This window comes from Chrysemys picta, chromosome 21, assembly GCF_011386835.1.
Source record: "Chrysemys picta bellii isolate R12L10 chromosome 21, ASM1138683v2, whole genome shotgun sequence".
NCBI classification, from domain to species: domain Eukaryota; kingdom Metazoa; phylum Chordata; order Testudines; family Emydidae; genus Chrysemys; species Chrysemys picta.
The window spans coordinates 6,908,233-6,923,282 of NC_088811.1; the positions used below are offsets into that span (position 1 = coordinate 6,908,233).

At 50.8% G+C, this 15,050-nt stretch overlaps 1 protein-coding gene across 7 annotated transcripts in view; it reads left to right on the top strand.

Moving 5' to 3' along the window:
• LOC101949571 (Golgi integral membrane protein 4-like) overlaps positions 1 to 15,050 on the top strand; it is a 79,341-nt gene that overhangs the window by 37,154 nt on the left and 27,137 nt on the right. For all 7 annotated transcript variants that reach the window (XM_005292924.4, XM_005292926.4, XM_042852854.2 and 4 more), the window contains exons 5-8: positions 717 to 867; positions 7,346 to 7,428; positions 13,779 to 13,934; positions 14,109 to 14,417. In XM_005292924.4, the coding sequence (XP_005292981.2) occupies positions 717 to 867; positions 7,346 to 7,428; positions 13,779 to 13,934; positions 14,109 to 14,417 (699 nt within the window). The remainder of the gene's footprint in view (positions 1 to 716; positions 868 to 7,345; positions 7,429 to 13,778; positions 13,935 to 14,108; positions 14,418 to 15,050) is intronic.

The following is a 15,050-nucleotide window of genomic DNA, read 5'->3' on the forward strand; positions in this document are numbered from 1 at the left end:
GTCCCAAACATCACCTGGGGCAGCATTACTTAGTGGTTGGAACACCTCAGAGGCCTGAATGAAACAAGCAGGCAGATCACAGTCCCAGATCCTGTCGGACAAGCTTTGACAGCCCAACACCCACCGTTGTGTGTGGCTCTCGCTGACTGCGGCCTTCACGGCCTCAGCCAGAAGGCCGGGATTGTGTGGTGCATGGAGCCTCAACCCTGTCGCCTGCACACATGTCCCTTCAGCTCCAGGGCATGTGTGTAGAGTGGGTGACGCTCGTCCGTGGACAGAACAGCTGCCTGCAGCCTCCTGGGTTGCCAGTCCAGCACCATGAGATCGCACTAAAATAATAACTCTGGGTGATCAGCACTGGGAATAGCACTGCAGTGATGGAGCTGAGGGCACTTCAGCTTCCGGCGTGGCTACCGCAGAGCATGGTTTTGTTACTCTGTAAACTATTCTAGCATGTGTCTAAGTGGGGAGAGGGTCAGGAAAAATACAAGCGTTGAATGGACTTTTGGCTTTAACTCTATTCCCGGTTACCTGGGTGCCAGGGGGAGTTTGGAGATAGGCTGCAGAGAGGGCCTGTACTGGATAGGTGTGATAGAGGTGGAACTGCAAAGGCATGCGCTTTGGAAACGTCCCAGCAGAGGGAATCAGACAGCCACGGGGTGGTGGTTTGCACCAACCCTGAATGTTGCGTTTTTTTTTTTTTTTCTCCCATTCAGAACCAGCACGAAGACGTCAAGAAACAGCTGCTCGACCTGCAGCTGCAGCACAACAGCTTGAAACTAGAGCATCGCAAGACGGTGGAGACCCACAGCCAGAAATACGCGCAGCTGCAGCGGGAGAAGGAGAGTGAAGTCACAGGCTTGCAGGGTGAGCATGGCGGGGAGCTGGGCTGGAAGGGCGCCGTGAGGAGAAGGCGCGACTGACGGCCTGGGTGTGAGAGAGGGCGCACTTCCTCCTGTGAGCTCCCTAATAGTTCCCTTCTGCAAATGCTAGAAGGATCCTGAACAGAGTACAGGCTAGTTGGGCATCCGTGTATAAGAGAGGCAGGGGAGGCTGGGTCAGTAGAGACAGAAAGCTGTTTAATGGTCTATATTGAGGGAGTTTGTGTCAGTCTGGTTCCCAGTGTCCGTAGCACACACCATCCCCATTGGCAGTCTCTACAGAGAGGCCAAGGACTAAAGAGTCAGGCTCCACGACTGTCTCTCGCCGCAAGAGGTTTGGGATGAATCCTGTTGGCATGGGACAGTGGGGAAGTTTGCCTTGGTGCCAGCCATGCAGAAACTGTCCTGTGGATAAACAGAAGCTGTTGGGCCTACCGTTCTCACCCGCAGAGCTGGGTGAATAACGGAGATTTTGGCTCACTGGCAATTCCGAAAATGTGTTTTGGGTCGAACACAAAGTGTCATGTGACCCGAAACAAAAGGCTTGGTCTCGATTTTTGAGTGAGTTTTACGCCTTTTTGGATTTTTAAAACTAACGAAAGTTGAAGTCTCAAACTGAAAATGAGTTTAGACTTTTTCTTAATTTGGGGTGGGTTATTTTTTGTTTTTGTTTTACGTGAACCATTTGGCGAAACGGACACAAAATGTTTTGGCGTCGCCACATCTGCATTTTTCACCAAGGGGAGGGGGAAGTTTTGGCTGAAAAATTTCAGCCAGCATTAATCATGAGCACTAACTAAGTTTCAAGTGAATCGTAGGGGAGCCCAGTTAAGGGCCTTCTGAGTAGAATTCTGCCCAAGGGTGGCCCCACTAGTCTAAGTGATGAGTGTTTTAAGTTCAGCAGAAGTTGTATGGGAGGCACATGGCTCCTGTGGCAATGAAGTCTCCAAACTGCCTGGAACAGGCAGGGCAGTACTGAAATGCCACACTTCCCTCTTCGTGTCTTGGTATTGCTACCACACCCCTCACCATGTATCTGGGCCCATGTTCCGTTAGCCAGAGTCTTCATGGTGCTGCCTGGTGAGACACTTGACACAGTGGAAGGGAACGGCTTGCTCTGGAGGATCCTAAGGGTGTCTGAATCCAAAATCGGAGGCATTGAAGTGCTGTTGTGCTAGCCAGTGTGTTGCCCACATGGCAGGAGCTTCTGCTGGAGCAGAAGGCTAGAAACACACTGGGGAGGTCTGGCTGGGATTCTCCGTACCTGTGTCCCATGGTACACCTGTGTCCTACTTTCTCTGAGCACCGTTTGCATATCAGCATCTGAATTCTCGCCTCACTGTTATTCTCTGAGGAGCTGAAGGCCGAGCCCCCATGTTCTTTCTCTCCTGACTCCAGTTTCCCGTCTCTTGCTTCACAATTGGCGGTTTGATCAACTACATGTGCTGAGTTTGGTTCTGGGATGTTGTACGCAGTATAACGCTCATGTCCTTCAGAACGGGTGCTGCTCAGCACGTGTGCAAAGAACACTTCAAAAAGCCAGCTAGATGGAGCCTTTGCCATGTGGCTTATGGCACAGGGCCAGGGGATCAGGCTATTTTAACCTTGCTAAATCACGGTCATCGTCTTTCTTGCCACTTCCCTGTTTGAGGTTGCTGACTTTTTATAGAGTTCTTCCAAAACTCATGATTGTACACCTGGCTGTCTTGCAAACTGGTCTCTCTAAGGTCTGCCGATATCTGGTCCCTATACCAAGTCTTTGGCCTCCGCCTTGGTCATCTTCCATGCATGACTATTGCAGGGGCTGGCCTATCCCTATAAGTCTCAGATCTCTGCTGGACACGTCCATTCCAATGTAGCCTTGTTTCCCTCAACTTGTCTTCAGTTGGGGCAATCCAATCTTAGGCCCCTTATAATTTCATTTCATTTCCTGTCACATTTGATCATCTCAACACCTTAATCTCTGCGGTGGAGAGCATTCAGATTTATTTTCGTGTGGCTGGCCAAGTCTTTGTTCCGTACCTTAGGATAGGTTGAATTACAGTTTTATATTCTCTTCCTTTTAACTTTACTGGCAGCTTTTTGTCACAAGCAGGTCAGCTCCCACCATCTGCACAAAGCAGCTTTCGCACGATGCTGGGCGTCACGCCGGGGGGCACCATTGTCAGCAACCACTGATCCTAGGTATTCTTTCACTCTCTAAGCTGTCTGCCTGTGATATCTTTTTATGGTGGGTCCTCCTCCTTCAGCTTTCATCACTTCAGTCTTACCAGCGTTCACTCAACTGTTGCCGCTGTTCAGAGTTGGTTTGCTGGGTCTCCGTACGTATCACAAAGTCACCAGTGAACTGCTTACTCCAAGGTGGCTCCCTTCATATATTCTCACTTATCACATCCAAGACCAGTGCAAACAAACAAGAGCTCATTGCTGATCCCAAGTGCAGGCCAACATTTACTGGAAAATCTCTGCTGTAGCCCCATTTGGTTTTGACTGTGGCAGTTACTCCATCGTCTATATCGTGGATAAGAAGGACATCTTCTGGCACACCTCTCCATCACAAACTCCACCAAACTAATTCTCTTGGTACATAGTCGACAAAGACCATGCCCAGTTGCCATCTCTTTTCTCTGTACTTCTCCATAAGGTTTCGTGGAACAAATATGGCATCCATTTTATCCCTTCCAGGCATAAATCCACCCTGACGCTTCCAAATTTCAACTGTTCCATGCAAACGCTTTTCAATCGTCGTCTCTCATGCTTTCATACCTTATGACAGGATCCCTGGTGTACAGCCTGAGACTGTGGGACCGCTGTGCCCCCTGAACTCCTTCCAGTCTGGGCTGTCTCATAATGCCTTGCTAGTGACCAGCAGCAAACCCCACCAGGTGCTGTTATCATTCAACACAACCACATGTGGAGACCTCATACCCAGCTAGGTTGAATCAGGCAGAGAAAGGCACCAGAGCCAAATCCTCACAGCACTGTACATCCGGAATATACTGTCTTGCACTGCTCAAACCGAGCAGTGCAAATATATTAATTGGTTCACCACTTCATCAGTGGAAAGTGGACATACACCAGCTTTTGCAAAACCTGAGCAGATTTGCCACATGCTTCAGGCAAACTCACTGGTAAAGATAAATAGTAAAATAAGTTTATTGACCACAAAAGATAGCTTTTAAGTGATTATAAGTGATAGGCAAAAAGTTAGAGCTAGTTACCAAAAGAAAAGAAAATATAAGCACACAGTCTAAACTCTCAACCCTATTAGACTGGGAAACATTTCTCCATTTAGCATTGGCGGGTGGTCCGGCGGGTGCCCCAAAGGCTGGATCTGGCCCGCCGGATGGTTCTGTCCGGACCCTGAATGACTTCCAGCTGTGCTGGGACATGCTCCAGTGCCAGGGCATGGCACAGCTTGGAGAGCGCAGGAGGAGCCAGTACCGTGCAGCCCTGCAGACCACTGCACCCCCGTTCCCCGTTGGATAAACCCGGGGTTTGGCTAACCAGTTGCTTCCCTCTGTGGATTTTAGATGTTCCTTGGAGCTGGAGCTCAACCAGTGGCGCTCCCTAAGCAATGCAGGGGTGGAGTCACAGGGGAACGGAGTTACTATATTTGCCACAATCACAGGGGATATCATTTCATCCCTGGTTAAACTGGAGCTCAGAAAATCCAGGTCACGCTGGTTTAATATTTTGAACATTCTTGGCCTAAATCACTGCCCAAAGGTCCCCAGTCAAGATCAGGGCCCCCTTGCACCCACTCCCTGCCCTGATAAGTTTACAATCTAAATAGACAAGGAGTGGGAGGGGAAACTAAGGCACGGAGCTTGGAAGTGACTTGCCCAAGGTTGCACAGCAGGTGGGTGACAGAGCTGGGTATAGAATTAGGGTCTCCTAAATTCCAGGCCAGTGTTCTACTCACTGGACCACACTGCCTCTCCCTTTCATTTCATTCAGCAAGGAGAATGAAACTAGATTAGCCAGAGTCACTTCCTGCTGCACTAGTCTAGCATGGCAGGGTTTGGGTGTCCCGCATTACAGAAGCAGATTTAAATGGAAACTTCTCACCTCCCTGTAAACTACTTTTTCGTTAAACAGTTTCTGTTGTTCTGACATTAGGTCTCGTAAATTCTAGAACCTAAATTTTGGAGTAAATGTAACCCTCCCTTTTTAATTAGTGGTTCGTGTATATAAAACTCCTCTAATGGCAAAAATTGCTGCAGGGAATGCTGATACCTCTAACTCCTGCAGAGCATGTCTATTTAGTTCAGTTTTTATTGAGGTCGTGAGATTTTTGAGGTTCACTTCTAGCCCCTGGATTGGGTCTGAGAGAGTGAAAGCTGCTGATGTGGTTTTTTTAAAGGATCGCTGTAGCCCAATATTTGAGTAATGCTGCTAAGGTGGAAAAAGAAACCCTACATGCAAGCTAAGTAGATTACCCAAATATTTGATTCCATCTCCTCTTTGAAACACACAGCGAAAAACAGAGTGAGGAAAATGATCTTTATCAAAGCAAAGGGGAATAACGCTCAGAAAAAACACTTAGGGGTGGGGAAAAAATCTACTCAAGGAGTCTGACTTCAGCCTGAGATAATTGATATTCAGTCCCCATCTTCCCGGCTGCTCGTTCACTCGGTACGATTTCGTTCCTGTATTATTAACTCTAAGCTGGCTGGTAAATCTTTCCTTTGTGGGAAGGTGGTGTTTGAAACCACGGTCTGTGAAGGAGCATAAGAGATCCCTCTGTAATTGAAAATAAAGGAGGCATCAGAGCAGCAGGAACCTTTTTGTAACGCAGCTGGAAAGCAGGTGGTTCTTAGCAGGTGTTGTGACGAGAATTACCCGCTCTTGCGCCAGGGAGGTGGTTCGAACAGGTGACTGCTGGCAAGGCAGCTGGGTTGTGTTCTCAGCTCTGTGGCTCATTTGTGTCACTGGTCACTTTACTGGTTTGTGTCTGTCTCCCAGCTGGTAGCATGGAGATACTACCCACTTTTGTAAAGCACTTTGTGATCTTTGAATCGCTGCATATTGATTCTTCAAAGACCTCCGAGGGTTACAAATACTGCTGAGCGAGCTGGGGTCTGCCTCTCTCCCCTGGTCCCCATGCACACCCCCACTTTATGTTCCCTGCTGTTTTTTCCACTCCCTCGTTATAGGACTTTACGTGTAGTAACACCAGGTCTCCCCCTTACAGCCCCTGGCTCTAATCCACATGGTTCGGATCTCTCCTGCCACGTGGCGCTGCCCCTCAAGCATCCGTGCTTTCTGCAGATTTGACCAGGGTTGAACTTGCACGAGAGAAACCCCCTAAAGACAAGAGGTGACATCCTGGCCCCGCTGGGTATGTCCACACTGTAGTAAACCACCCGTGGTTGGCCCGCGTCCGCTGACTTGGGCACAGGCTGTGGGGCTAGAAAAACCGCAGTGCAGACGATCGGGCTTTAGGCTGAAGCCCGGGCTATGAGACCCTCCCCCCTCGGGTGTGACACGCTCTGTGAATAGAGACACCATTGTAATTAGGAAGACCTATAATCTCAAACAGAAATCTAACCTGCCAATTCAGCCTACAGTGAAGTGGCTGTATGGTGAGTGAAAATACCACGCCTTCGCTTGGCATGAGGCCCCTCCGCTGTTTGCAGGCTAAAATACACACCAGGGCAGGTTGGAGGGTCTAGTGGTGTTTTAATACAGCCTCAGGCAGAGCCCAGAATAAGTCTGGCACAGTCTGTCTCTTCCCTTGGGGATATAGTCAGTTCTTGTCTTCAGTGCAATGCAGTATGTCGGAATTGATGCGTAGCCTTTCATGCATTAGTGAGGGTATGAAGAGTTTGCAAGGAGTGCAACTCTGATGTTTCAGGGCATAAGCCAGCCGCTGAACGGGTTAGGAAGTAACTGCCCCCGTGGCCAGGTTAACCTAGAACTTCTTCTCCGGGCTTTCTTGCACCATCCTTTGAAGCAACTGATTGTCTGAGAGATTGGAGACAGGAGGCAGTGCTGGATTGGCACCCCCGGTCTGCTACGCCCTGCAGTTGCTGTATGTGCTTGAGGGTTAACCGTACTCTGTCACGGATGCCCTGCCTGAAGCGCCTTCCTTCCAGAGTAGGGGCTCTGGCATCGCTACCTGCCTGCCAATAAACAGCAGGAGAATAGCTGGGCTGCAAGTGAAGGAAAACCTCTTATTCTGCCCTAGCAAAGGGCATAAACATGGTGACTGCCCCTGACCACCCCTTGCGGCCATCTGGTGTTTAGGTCCCTCTCTAGAGGAGGGAGTTACTTGGGTTGACAGGAGGGGCTGGTGGCTATATCTGAGAGGCTGCTCCCGTGGTGCCTGGCTAGTGCCACCTGATCTGCCTCGTGCTTTGAGAGCCCCGGCGTTTCCATCTGGGTGAACGGGATGCGAGCGAGACGCTGCGCTTCGCCATACCGTTGTGTTCACCTGTGTTCTCGCTCTCCTCTTGCAGATACCGTCTTCAAACTCCGAGAGGAGAGCAAACTTCTCCGGCAGGCCCACCAGGATGTCCACTCTCAGCTCCTCGATGCTCAGGTAATAGATGCTGTGCCGTCGCCGGGTTCGTAACCAGGTAGCCTGAACGCAACGGCCTGATCCTGAACTCAGGTGAATGGTGTTTATAACCGGCGTAGAGCGCAAACACCAACTGGATAAGGCTTCCCAGCTGCAGAGGGATTCACGGCAAGAGGCCTTGTGCTTGTAAAGCCGGTTTGGCCTAGTGACTCAGTGCACATAGACCTTATGTCGGAGACCGTGCTTTGCTGCCGGCTGAGATGAGATGCGGGATCTCCTGACCTTAAGGTTTCCCGGGGCTTTCCGCTGTTGTTGGTTTGTGCCCTGGCCTCTTGACCAGCATTAGTGGCTTTCTAAAGCGATGTGCTTGCAGAGCGCTTTGAGAAGGTGCTGCGGGGGGGGCGAGCGGTGGTCTCATTTGAAGTGTGTGGATACTAGGAAGGGAGGGGATTTGTTTAGAGGAGGTCACAGGAGCTGTGGATGAAGCTGAACACAGGGAAATGTGAGCAGAGCATCTCAAGAATGAAAAATGTCCCCCAGGGAATAAACTCTGAACTGAAGTGATGGGAGCATCATCCTTGGAGTGCTTTAATTAGCCAGAGCACTAGGGAACATCTCTGCACTGGCCGGGGCAAGGACGGATCTCCCAGGTAGGACTTGTCTGCGGAGTCAGTGGCGTACGCTGAGTTGCACCGCAGAATTTCCTGACTCGGCAGCTCTCCCATCCCAGTGGGATACCTGAATGGAGAGGACCGATTGGATTTCATGCATAGACTGGGAGGTCATCTGAAAACCAGGGGTGAGGACTCCCTGGCATCTTCCGGAGGTCATTTGTTATTAAACGGCAGAAAGAAACCCACCTTCTTTGCTCCCAGTACCTAATAGCTGGCTGCACCTGGACGGAAATCTGCCACAACCTGGGCACTTCTTATGTTCAGTATTTGTTGAAGCTTTGTTCAGGAGATGATCCTTGAAGGAAACTTCCATTCTGTTTCCGATGCCCGACCTTTTAGGCTCTGCCTAGGAGGGCTGCAGCACATCCTCCAGCTCCGAGGCTTTTAACAGAGCCCCCGGCCTTTCAAAGGGAACTGCTGCTCCCTTACTACCTTGATGGATCATTCAATAGGGAAGCCTCTTGCCAGCTGAATTTTCTTTTTGCCTCCTCTTCTGAGGTGGGGAAGACGATATCCAGCCCCAGTTCCAAGATCAGCTCTGCCCTCACTCCTCCCACCCCCAGCTCGGCTCTATGGCAGTGAGATACGCAGCCTTCCAGCTGTGAGTGCAACTGGAAACTGTTGCCCTCTGATGCTCTGTGTGCAGTGACTTGATGGTCTCAGCTGAGGGTCTGTGTTACAAGGCCCATGCTGCAACTGACTCTCCTCGGTGCCCTTCTTGGCAGTCTCAGCACAAAGATGAGGGCTGAGGGAGGTGTCGGGGAAGGTTGCTCTGATACTGTCCATGTTGTGTCCACTTTTTCGCTAAGGGAAGCTTTCAATCTCCAGGGCTGCCCCGTCAATGCTCTTCACAAGCACTGAATTCACTTGGAACAGCTGTTTGTTTTTTTCTGTCGCTGTTCTAGCACAAAAGTCTCAGTTACACAATTCACAGATTAGGCAAGGGAAGCAGCCGGTGTGGTTTTAATGCGAACCATCCAAAAGTGTCTGGCAAGTCCGCCAAAGATCTACTTACCTCTAGCACTCAGCTCTCTGTATTATGAAAAAAACCTGCTTTTTTTTCAATCTGAATCCTTTGGAAAGAGCTTTGCAGCCTGTGTTCCTGCAGGGGCTTTGTGGGGTTTGTTGTACAGACATTTTCCCCTGACATCTTTTAATTCTGCTTATCCCAAACTGACCCAACACCAATATCATCCCAGAGATCCGAGCTTACACTGGTCTGGGACTTGTTCTGTTAGTCTTGGGACTCACTCTGGGCCTATCATGCTGCTAGAACGGGAATCAAAACCGCGGAGCCAAGTGACCCTTGGCTTTGGGGGGGGGAAGAGATTTAGGAACATCTGCCTGTAAGGGGATGAACCAAAACCCTGAGCTGGGGAGAAATCTGGATCTGAGCTTTGGGGCTGAGGCCCATCGCTATGCTAGACTAAGAGACCAGTACAGTCTTGGCATGGTTTTGAGTCCCCTAGTATTAGGGGCAACTGTCTTGCACTCTTAAAAGGTGCTAGCAGGGTGTGAGACCACTGCCCGTGAGATAACGCCATTCTGATTAGTAGCTTGCTTCCTCCCCAGCCACTGGAGTTCCAAGGTATCTGTGCTAAAATCCTCTGAGCCCCTGCTCTCAAATGATCTGAAGTCTTCTGTTAGTCTTAAAGGTGCCACAGGACCCTCTGTTGCTTTTTACAGATTCAGACTAACACAGCTACCCCTCTGATACTTGACTGCTAATCCTAGCTCTTGATGCAAGCAGCTCTTCAGGGATTTGTGTTTTTCATTCGGTATTTGCATGATGCATATCACGATGGGGAGCCCGGATCCCTAATTGAGATCCATAGACACTACCATCGTGCAAACAACAAATAATAAATACAGGCGGCTGCTGAACTTCTCTGGCTGAGATGGCTGCAAAGGTGCTTTGGTTGGTGGAGCAGGACAGATGCTTTCAGGACCAGTAAATCTCTCCGAGCACTGGGCCCGGCCAGTCCTTGGAGTCACAATGATCCCTGCTGCATGGCTGAGACAGTAGTAAGCATTAACCAACTCTCTGTGGGTTAATTCCTCCCGCAATAACCAGCGTGTGTCATTCAACCCAGATCTCAGGAACATTTTCATCCCGAGTGGTGTTCAGTCACCTTCTGCCAACGGCTATCAAATTAATTGCAGAGAGAAATATCGCAGGGCAGTCCTGCCTGGTTGAGACGGGGACTCACTTGGGAATACAAATAGGCACTCGCAAATGGTAGAAAACGGCTCTCTTGCTCCTTCGTGCGCTGATGCTTTTGCAGAGGGGGAGGCCTTGGAAGAGCTCCTAAGAGCGACACCAACAACATGTCATTGTTTAGTGTAAAAGCTGTCGAGCGGGGGTTGAATTTTGGGGGCAAAGGGGCAGAGAGGGAAGCCTGAAGAGCAAGGAGCATGTAACACATGCAGTTTTCCTGGAGAGGGGCTTGCAATCAACATGGCCCCTGAATCTCTGCAAGTTGCAGGAGTCCCACTGCTCCAACATGGGGCTGGGGGCCATGGGGTCCTCATGACGGGCAGGCACTGCGTTTCCAGTGAGACACTGTGCAAATCTGGATAAAGCTGAGACTTTGCAGATTACCGAGGGAGAGGAGAGACCGAGGGGACGATCAGTGTCTTTCTGAGGCCCTCGAAATGAGCCAGACACTCCAGCAGCTTTGTCAATATATTTTCTGAAGTCATGTCACTGGCTGGATTAACGTATTCTGTTGCTAATTAACAGCCTGCTGTCAAACACTCTCCTGGGCTGTGAGCTAAGCTCAGAAGCGGGGAGCTGGCTGTGGTTGGAGGCGGCTGACAGCCGATCCTTCTCCTGAGCCAGGCGTCCGGGTTGCTAAGGGCTGGAGAGGAGGGGATTTTTCTTTGTTCTTGTCTCCTGACCTGCTCTGCTCTGGATGGCTCCAGGGAGTGTCAACTTCACGAACAGTTCATCGCTTCAGGTTAGTTACCTGAATCCAGCGCTGGTTGTTGGCTCAAGTCCAGGTCGCTGGATCTGAACGCAGTCGCTCTGACAGCTGTTGGCTGGCCAATGTGACATTTAATTGGATGGATGACGGGGTATCTCAGTAAGTTTCCCCCTGGGCTGGTGCCCAAGGAATCACCAACGTACTCAGAGACTAGCCTGGTGGTTGAACCGCCTTCCCCTCCTCCTCCTCACGGCTGAGGCATGGTGGTGGGACGGCTCCCATGGGCCCAGTCTGTGATGTGCCCAATCTGGGAATAAATAAAGGACCTCAGTCAATCCAGCCCCCTCCACTGGGGGCCTACTTCTGTTCCTCACTGTTTCACAAATCCGTGCAGAGCTCCCCTGGGCAGCATCCGCTCATTCCTTCAGGGAGTGGTGGGTGTTGTCTGGAGTCCTCTGCTTGGTGTCTCCAGCTGGCACCCTTGTTTTGACCCTCACTCCTGTGCCAGTTGTTGTCCTGAGAAATCAGCTGGGTCCTGGTGATGGTGCCCCTCCCTCAGTTGTGTGGGCAGGGCTTTAGTTTTGGGTGGGCCTAGGCCCTCCCTCCCTCCTGGGATTCAAATAGGCCAGCAGTCTTAACCAGCACCAAAACCAGCAGGTGATGCAAGCTTCTCCAGACGTGTGCCCCCACCCTACCCGACAGCACCCTTGCTGCGGATTGAAATGCAGCTCAGCCTTTCCACTCATTCGTCGTTTTGGCCTCTTTACCAAAACGCTCAGAAATCGCCTCAAATGGGGATTTAGTGGTGTGGGCACCTGTCCTCTACGAAGCAGATTGAGATCGAGCCAGCTCATCTAGGCCATTGAACTGCTGTTGGAGGGTGGAGGTTTTCAGGAGCAGCCTGGGTCAAAACCCGAGGAGCTACCGGCTCTATGTCCGTTACCAGTCACCCTTGTAGCTAAAATATTCTTGTCTGGCTCACTAAGTGCTGAGAGCATTTGCACCTTGGCAGAGAATGCAGGATCAAGGGTGAATTATTCTCTAGCTAAGCACCTCTCAAAGGCTCTTTCGTGGATTCTGTGCTGGGGATATTACAGCAAAGCCCTCAGAAAATCAAGCATATTGTGTCTGTGTGTGTCTCTCACACGCTCTCTCACACACAGACACACACCCCTTCTCTCTGACATTTAAAAAAATACGTTAAAAGATTATTACAGGTTCAAAGTCAATTACTCGGAAATTAGGAGATGCCAGAAGCAAGGCTGCCTGTGTTACCTTCTTTCACCCCCTTGTGCTGTGTCCTGTGGAAAAAAGAGTTTGTGATCACACAGTAACAGACTATCCTAATGCGTAGATGCACAAGGAGGTTGAATTTAGGTTGCCATTGACCTCACTGGGCCCAGGATTTCACTCGTGGTAGCTAAGCAAGCAGATTCCCTGCATCCGCCAGCAATTCTTTCTCTTACTGCAGTGCTGATTTGCACCAATCCTGCCTTCCTGCTGCAGACGACAGGTGGGCGTTTATGCAAAGGGAATTTATGCGGCTTGCTCGTTATCCAAGGACTGCAAAGCCCTTGGCATGCCTTAGTAAATTGACAGGAGCATTGAGTAGCTGGTGCTCTGATCGTACAGATGGGTGAAATGAGGCCCAGAGGGGCGAAATGACTCTCACCCAGTGGCTGATTCACTCTGCAACAGAACCCAGGAGTCGATACATGAAGTCCTCTGTGCTAGACTCCAAATAACTTCCCGTAGATCACTAGTATATTTAAAACCTCCCCCCTTTGTGCTGGGTTTGCTAGAATGAAATCTCTCTGGTTTGTTCTAATTTAGCCAATCTTCTCAGCTGGGCTGATCCGCTGTGTCCCGGAAGCCATTCCCCACCTACTTTCCCATGCTGTCTTGTCTGTTCTTAAACCACGCACCGCCACCTCTGAGGTCAAAGCAGAATATGATCACAAAGGAGAGACTTGAAATGAACAACCTCTGCTCAAGGAAGTTTCCTCCCAAACTTTCCTCTCTGCTTGGAAGACTTACCACCCAACCCTGGTTTGGCAACCGGATGCAAAGAATTCCACACCCCTCCTCCCACACAGACTTCCCTATGAATAAAGGAGTGTCCAGCCCTTCCTGAAAGGCTTTTTCAAGCTCTTTCACTTTCTAGGGTGGGGAGGGAGGAAATGAGCTGATAAGCCGCAGCAAAGTGAAAAGTGTTACATTTGCCTTGGAGTCCAGGGGAATCCATTTTCATTGAAGTAAATTGAATGGTCAAGTAGAATTAAGCCAATTATTGTGTCAACCCCTCTGAGATGAACACATCCGCTGAGAAATGGTTCCCTGGAGAAGAGCCCGTATGTACGTGTGACCCAGAATGAAAGGGACCAGAGGTGTAAGGGCAGAAGGAATCCGTTCTGCAACGTAGGTTGTAAAGTCGGTTTCATGGGTCAGCATTTCCGATGTAAAAAACGGATGGTAAAAGCTAGACGCCATCAGGTTAGGGAAAAACTGAGTCTGAAATGAGGGACATGCGTGCTGTGGGGACAGACTGGAGAATGACCAGGGCAGAGACTAGCTCTTCTTGGGGGCTTGCTGCAGTCATGGATGGGGTGGTGCTGGACAATTAATGTGAATTCTCTCCAGCCCCTTTTTGCACACGAACGCCCACCCCTAGCCTAGAGGAGGGCAGGACTCTGTAGTGATGGCTTTTCCCAGCAGGGAAATATTAACCCTTTGTCACCTGAGTGTTTATTTGCCCTTCTCATTGCCCTAGACCCAGATGGAGGAGTTCAGGCAGCTCAAAGAAGCTCTGCAGAAGATGCCAAGTTTCAAGGAAGTGGGACCTGCGAAGGGGCAAGAGCAGCTCCAGGCACTGAAGGAACAGCCCCCGGTGCCGGGCAGCAACCATTTACAGTTCTCTAGGCAGAAGGTACAGTACCCTGGCATTGGGCCTTGCTGGGTCCAAACCTGGGCATGTGAAGTCTCCTGGCGAGAGGAATGCTGCTTGATGGGGTGGCTGAGTATCTGGGGTTAATTCTCCCCCCTTCCCGCTTTCCGTAATTAACGCAGCCTTTCAAAATTCTTTCTTTTCTTCTCCCTCCAGGTGTTTGCAGCCAATGGGGCCAAAATGCTGCTGAGCTCCGTGGATCAGGAGAAGCCCCCTGGTGGGAGCCTGATGAGACCACAGATCTCTGGGGTCAGGAGCCAGGGAGAGGGGACTTTGCCCCAAGGCCAGACCTCGCATAATAGTGATGGCCCCAGGCCTCAGAGCGATGTGCTGTTTGCCCATCCGGCCCCGCTGCAGGAAGCCAATCCACCACCAGCAGCCCTGCCTGCCCGGCCGCAGGGACATGGGGACAGCCCTGTGATCCGATTCACACGGACAGTGAACAGTGTGCAGAATGGGAACTCGGTAAGTGGAGTGTGTAATCCAGGCCAGGACTTAGGGAGCGCCTGTGACACTAGACAGCACAGGCTGCCGGTCAGGCTGAGAGAGAACCCCAGGGTCTGTCTGGATCCAGCAGCCTCTTTTTAATTTGGAAGGGAAACCAGCCCCCTGTCCTGGGAAACAGACATCGTTCAGCACAAAAGTGAGTCAATTCCTGCAGTCGGTAACGAAGCAGTGGTGCCCGCAGCCATATACACGTTACGCACAGTGCATACCCTTGGCAGGGGGCATGGCTGCCCAGTGGGGGAGGGGGGTCAAAAAGGGCAGTTTGCCCCAGGCTCCCATTTGAGGGGGCCCCCAAACTGAGTGGCCTTGTGACCCGTCGTGCAGTGCCTCAGTGCCACTCAGGTTTGGCTTTGTAGCTCCTCCATCATGATGGAGATGCCGGGTCAAATTTTGGTGAGTGGCATTGGTGGCACCGTGATCCCGCGAGCTGGGTCATGGCAACCAGAGTGGGGAGCCAGGCCCAGCCACCACCGCAGGGTGAGTGCACCCCAGGTGAAACATTTCCGGGGGTGCCCGTGCCATGAAGTGTGGCAAACCTTGAATTCTGAGCAGCTTTGCACTTGAATCTGACCATTTCCCTCAATGTTAATG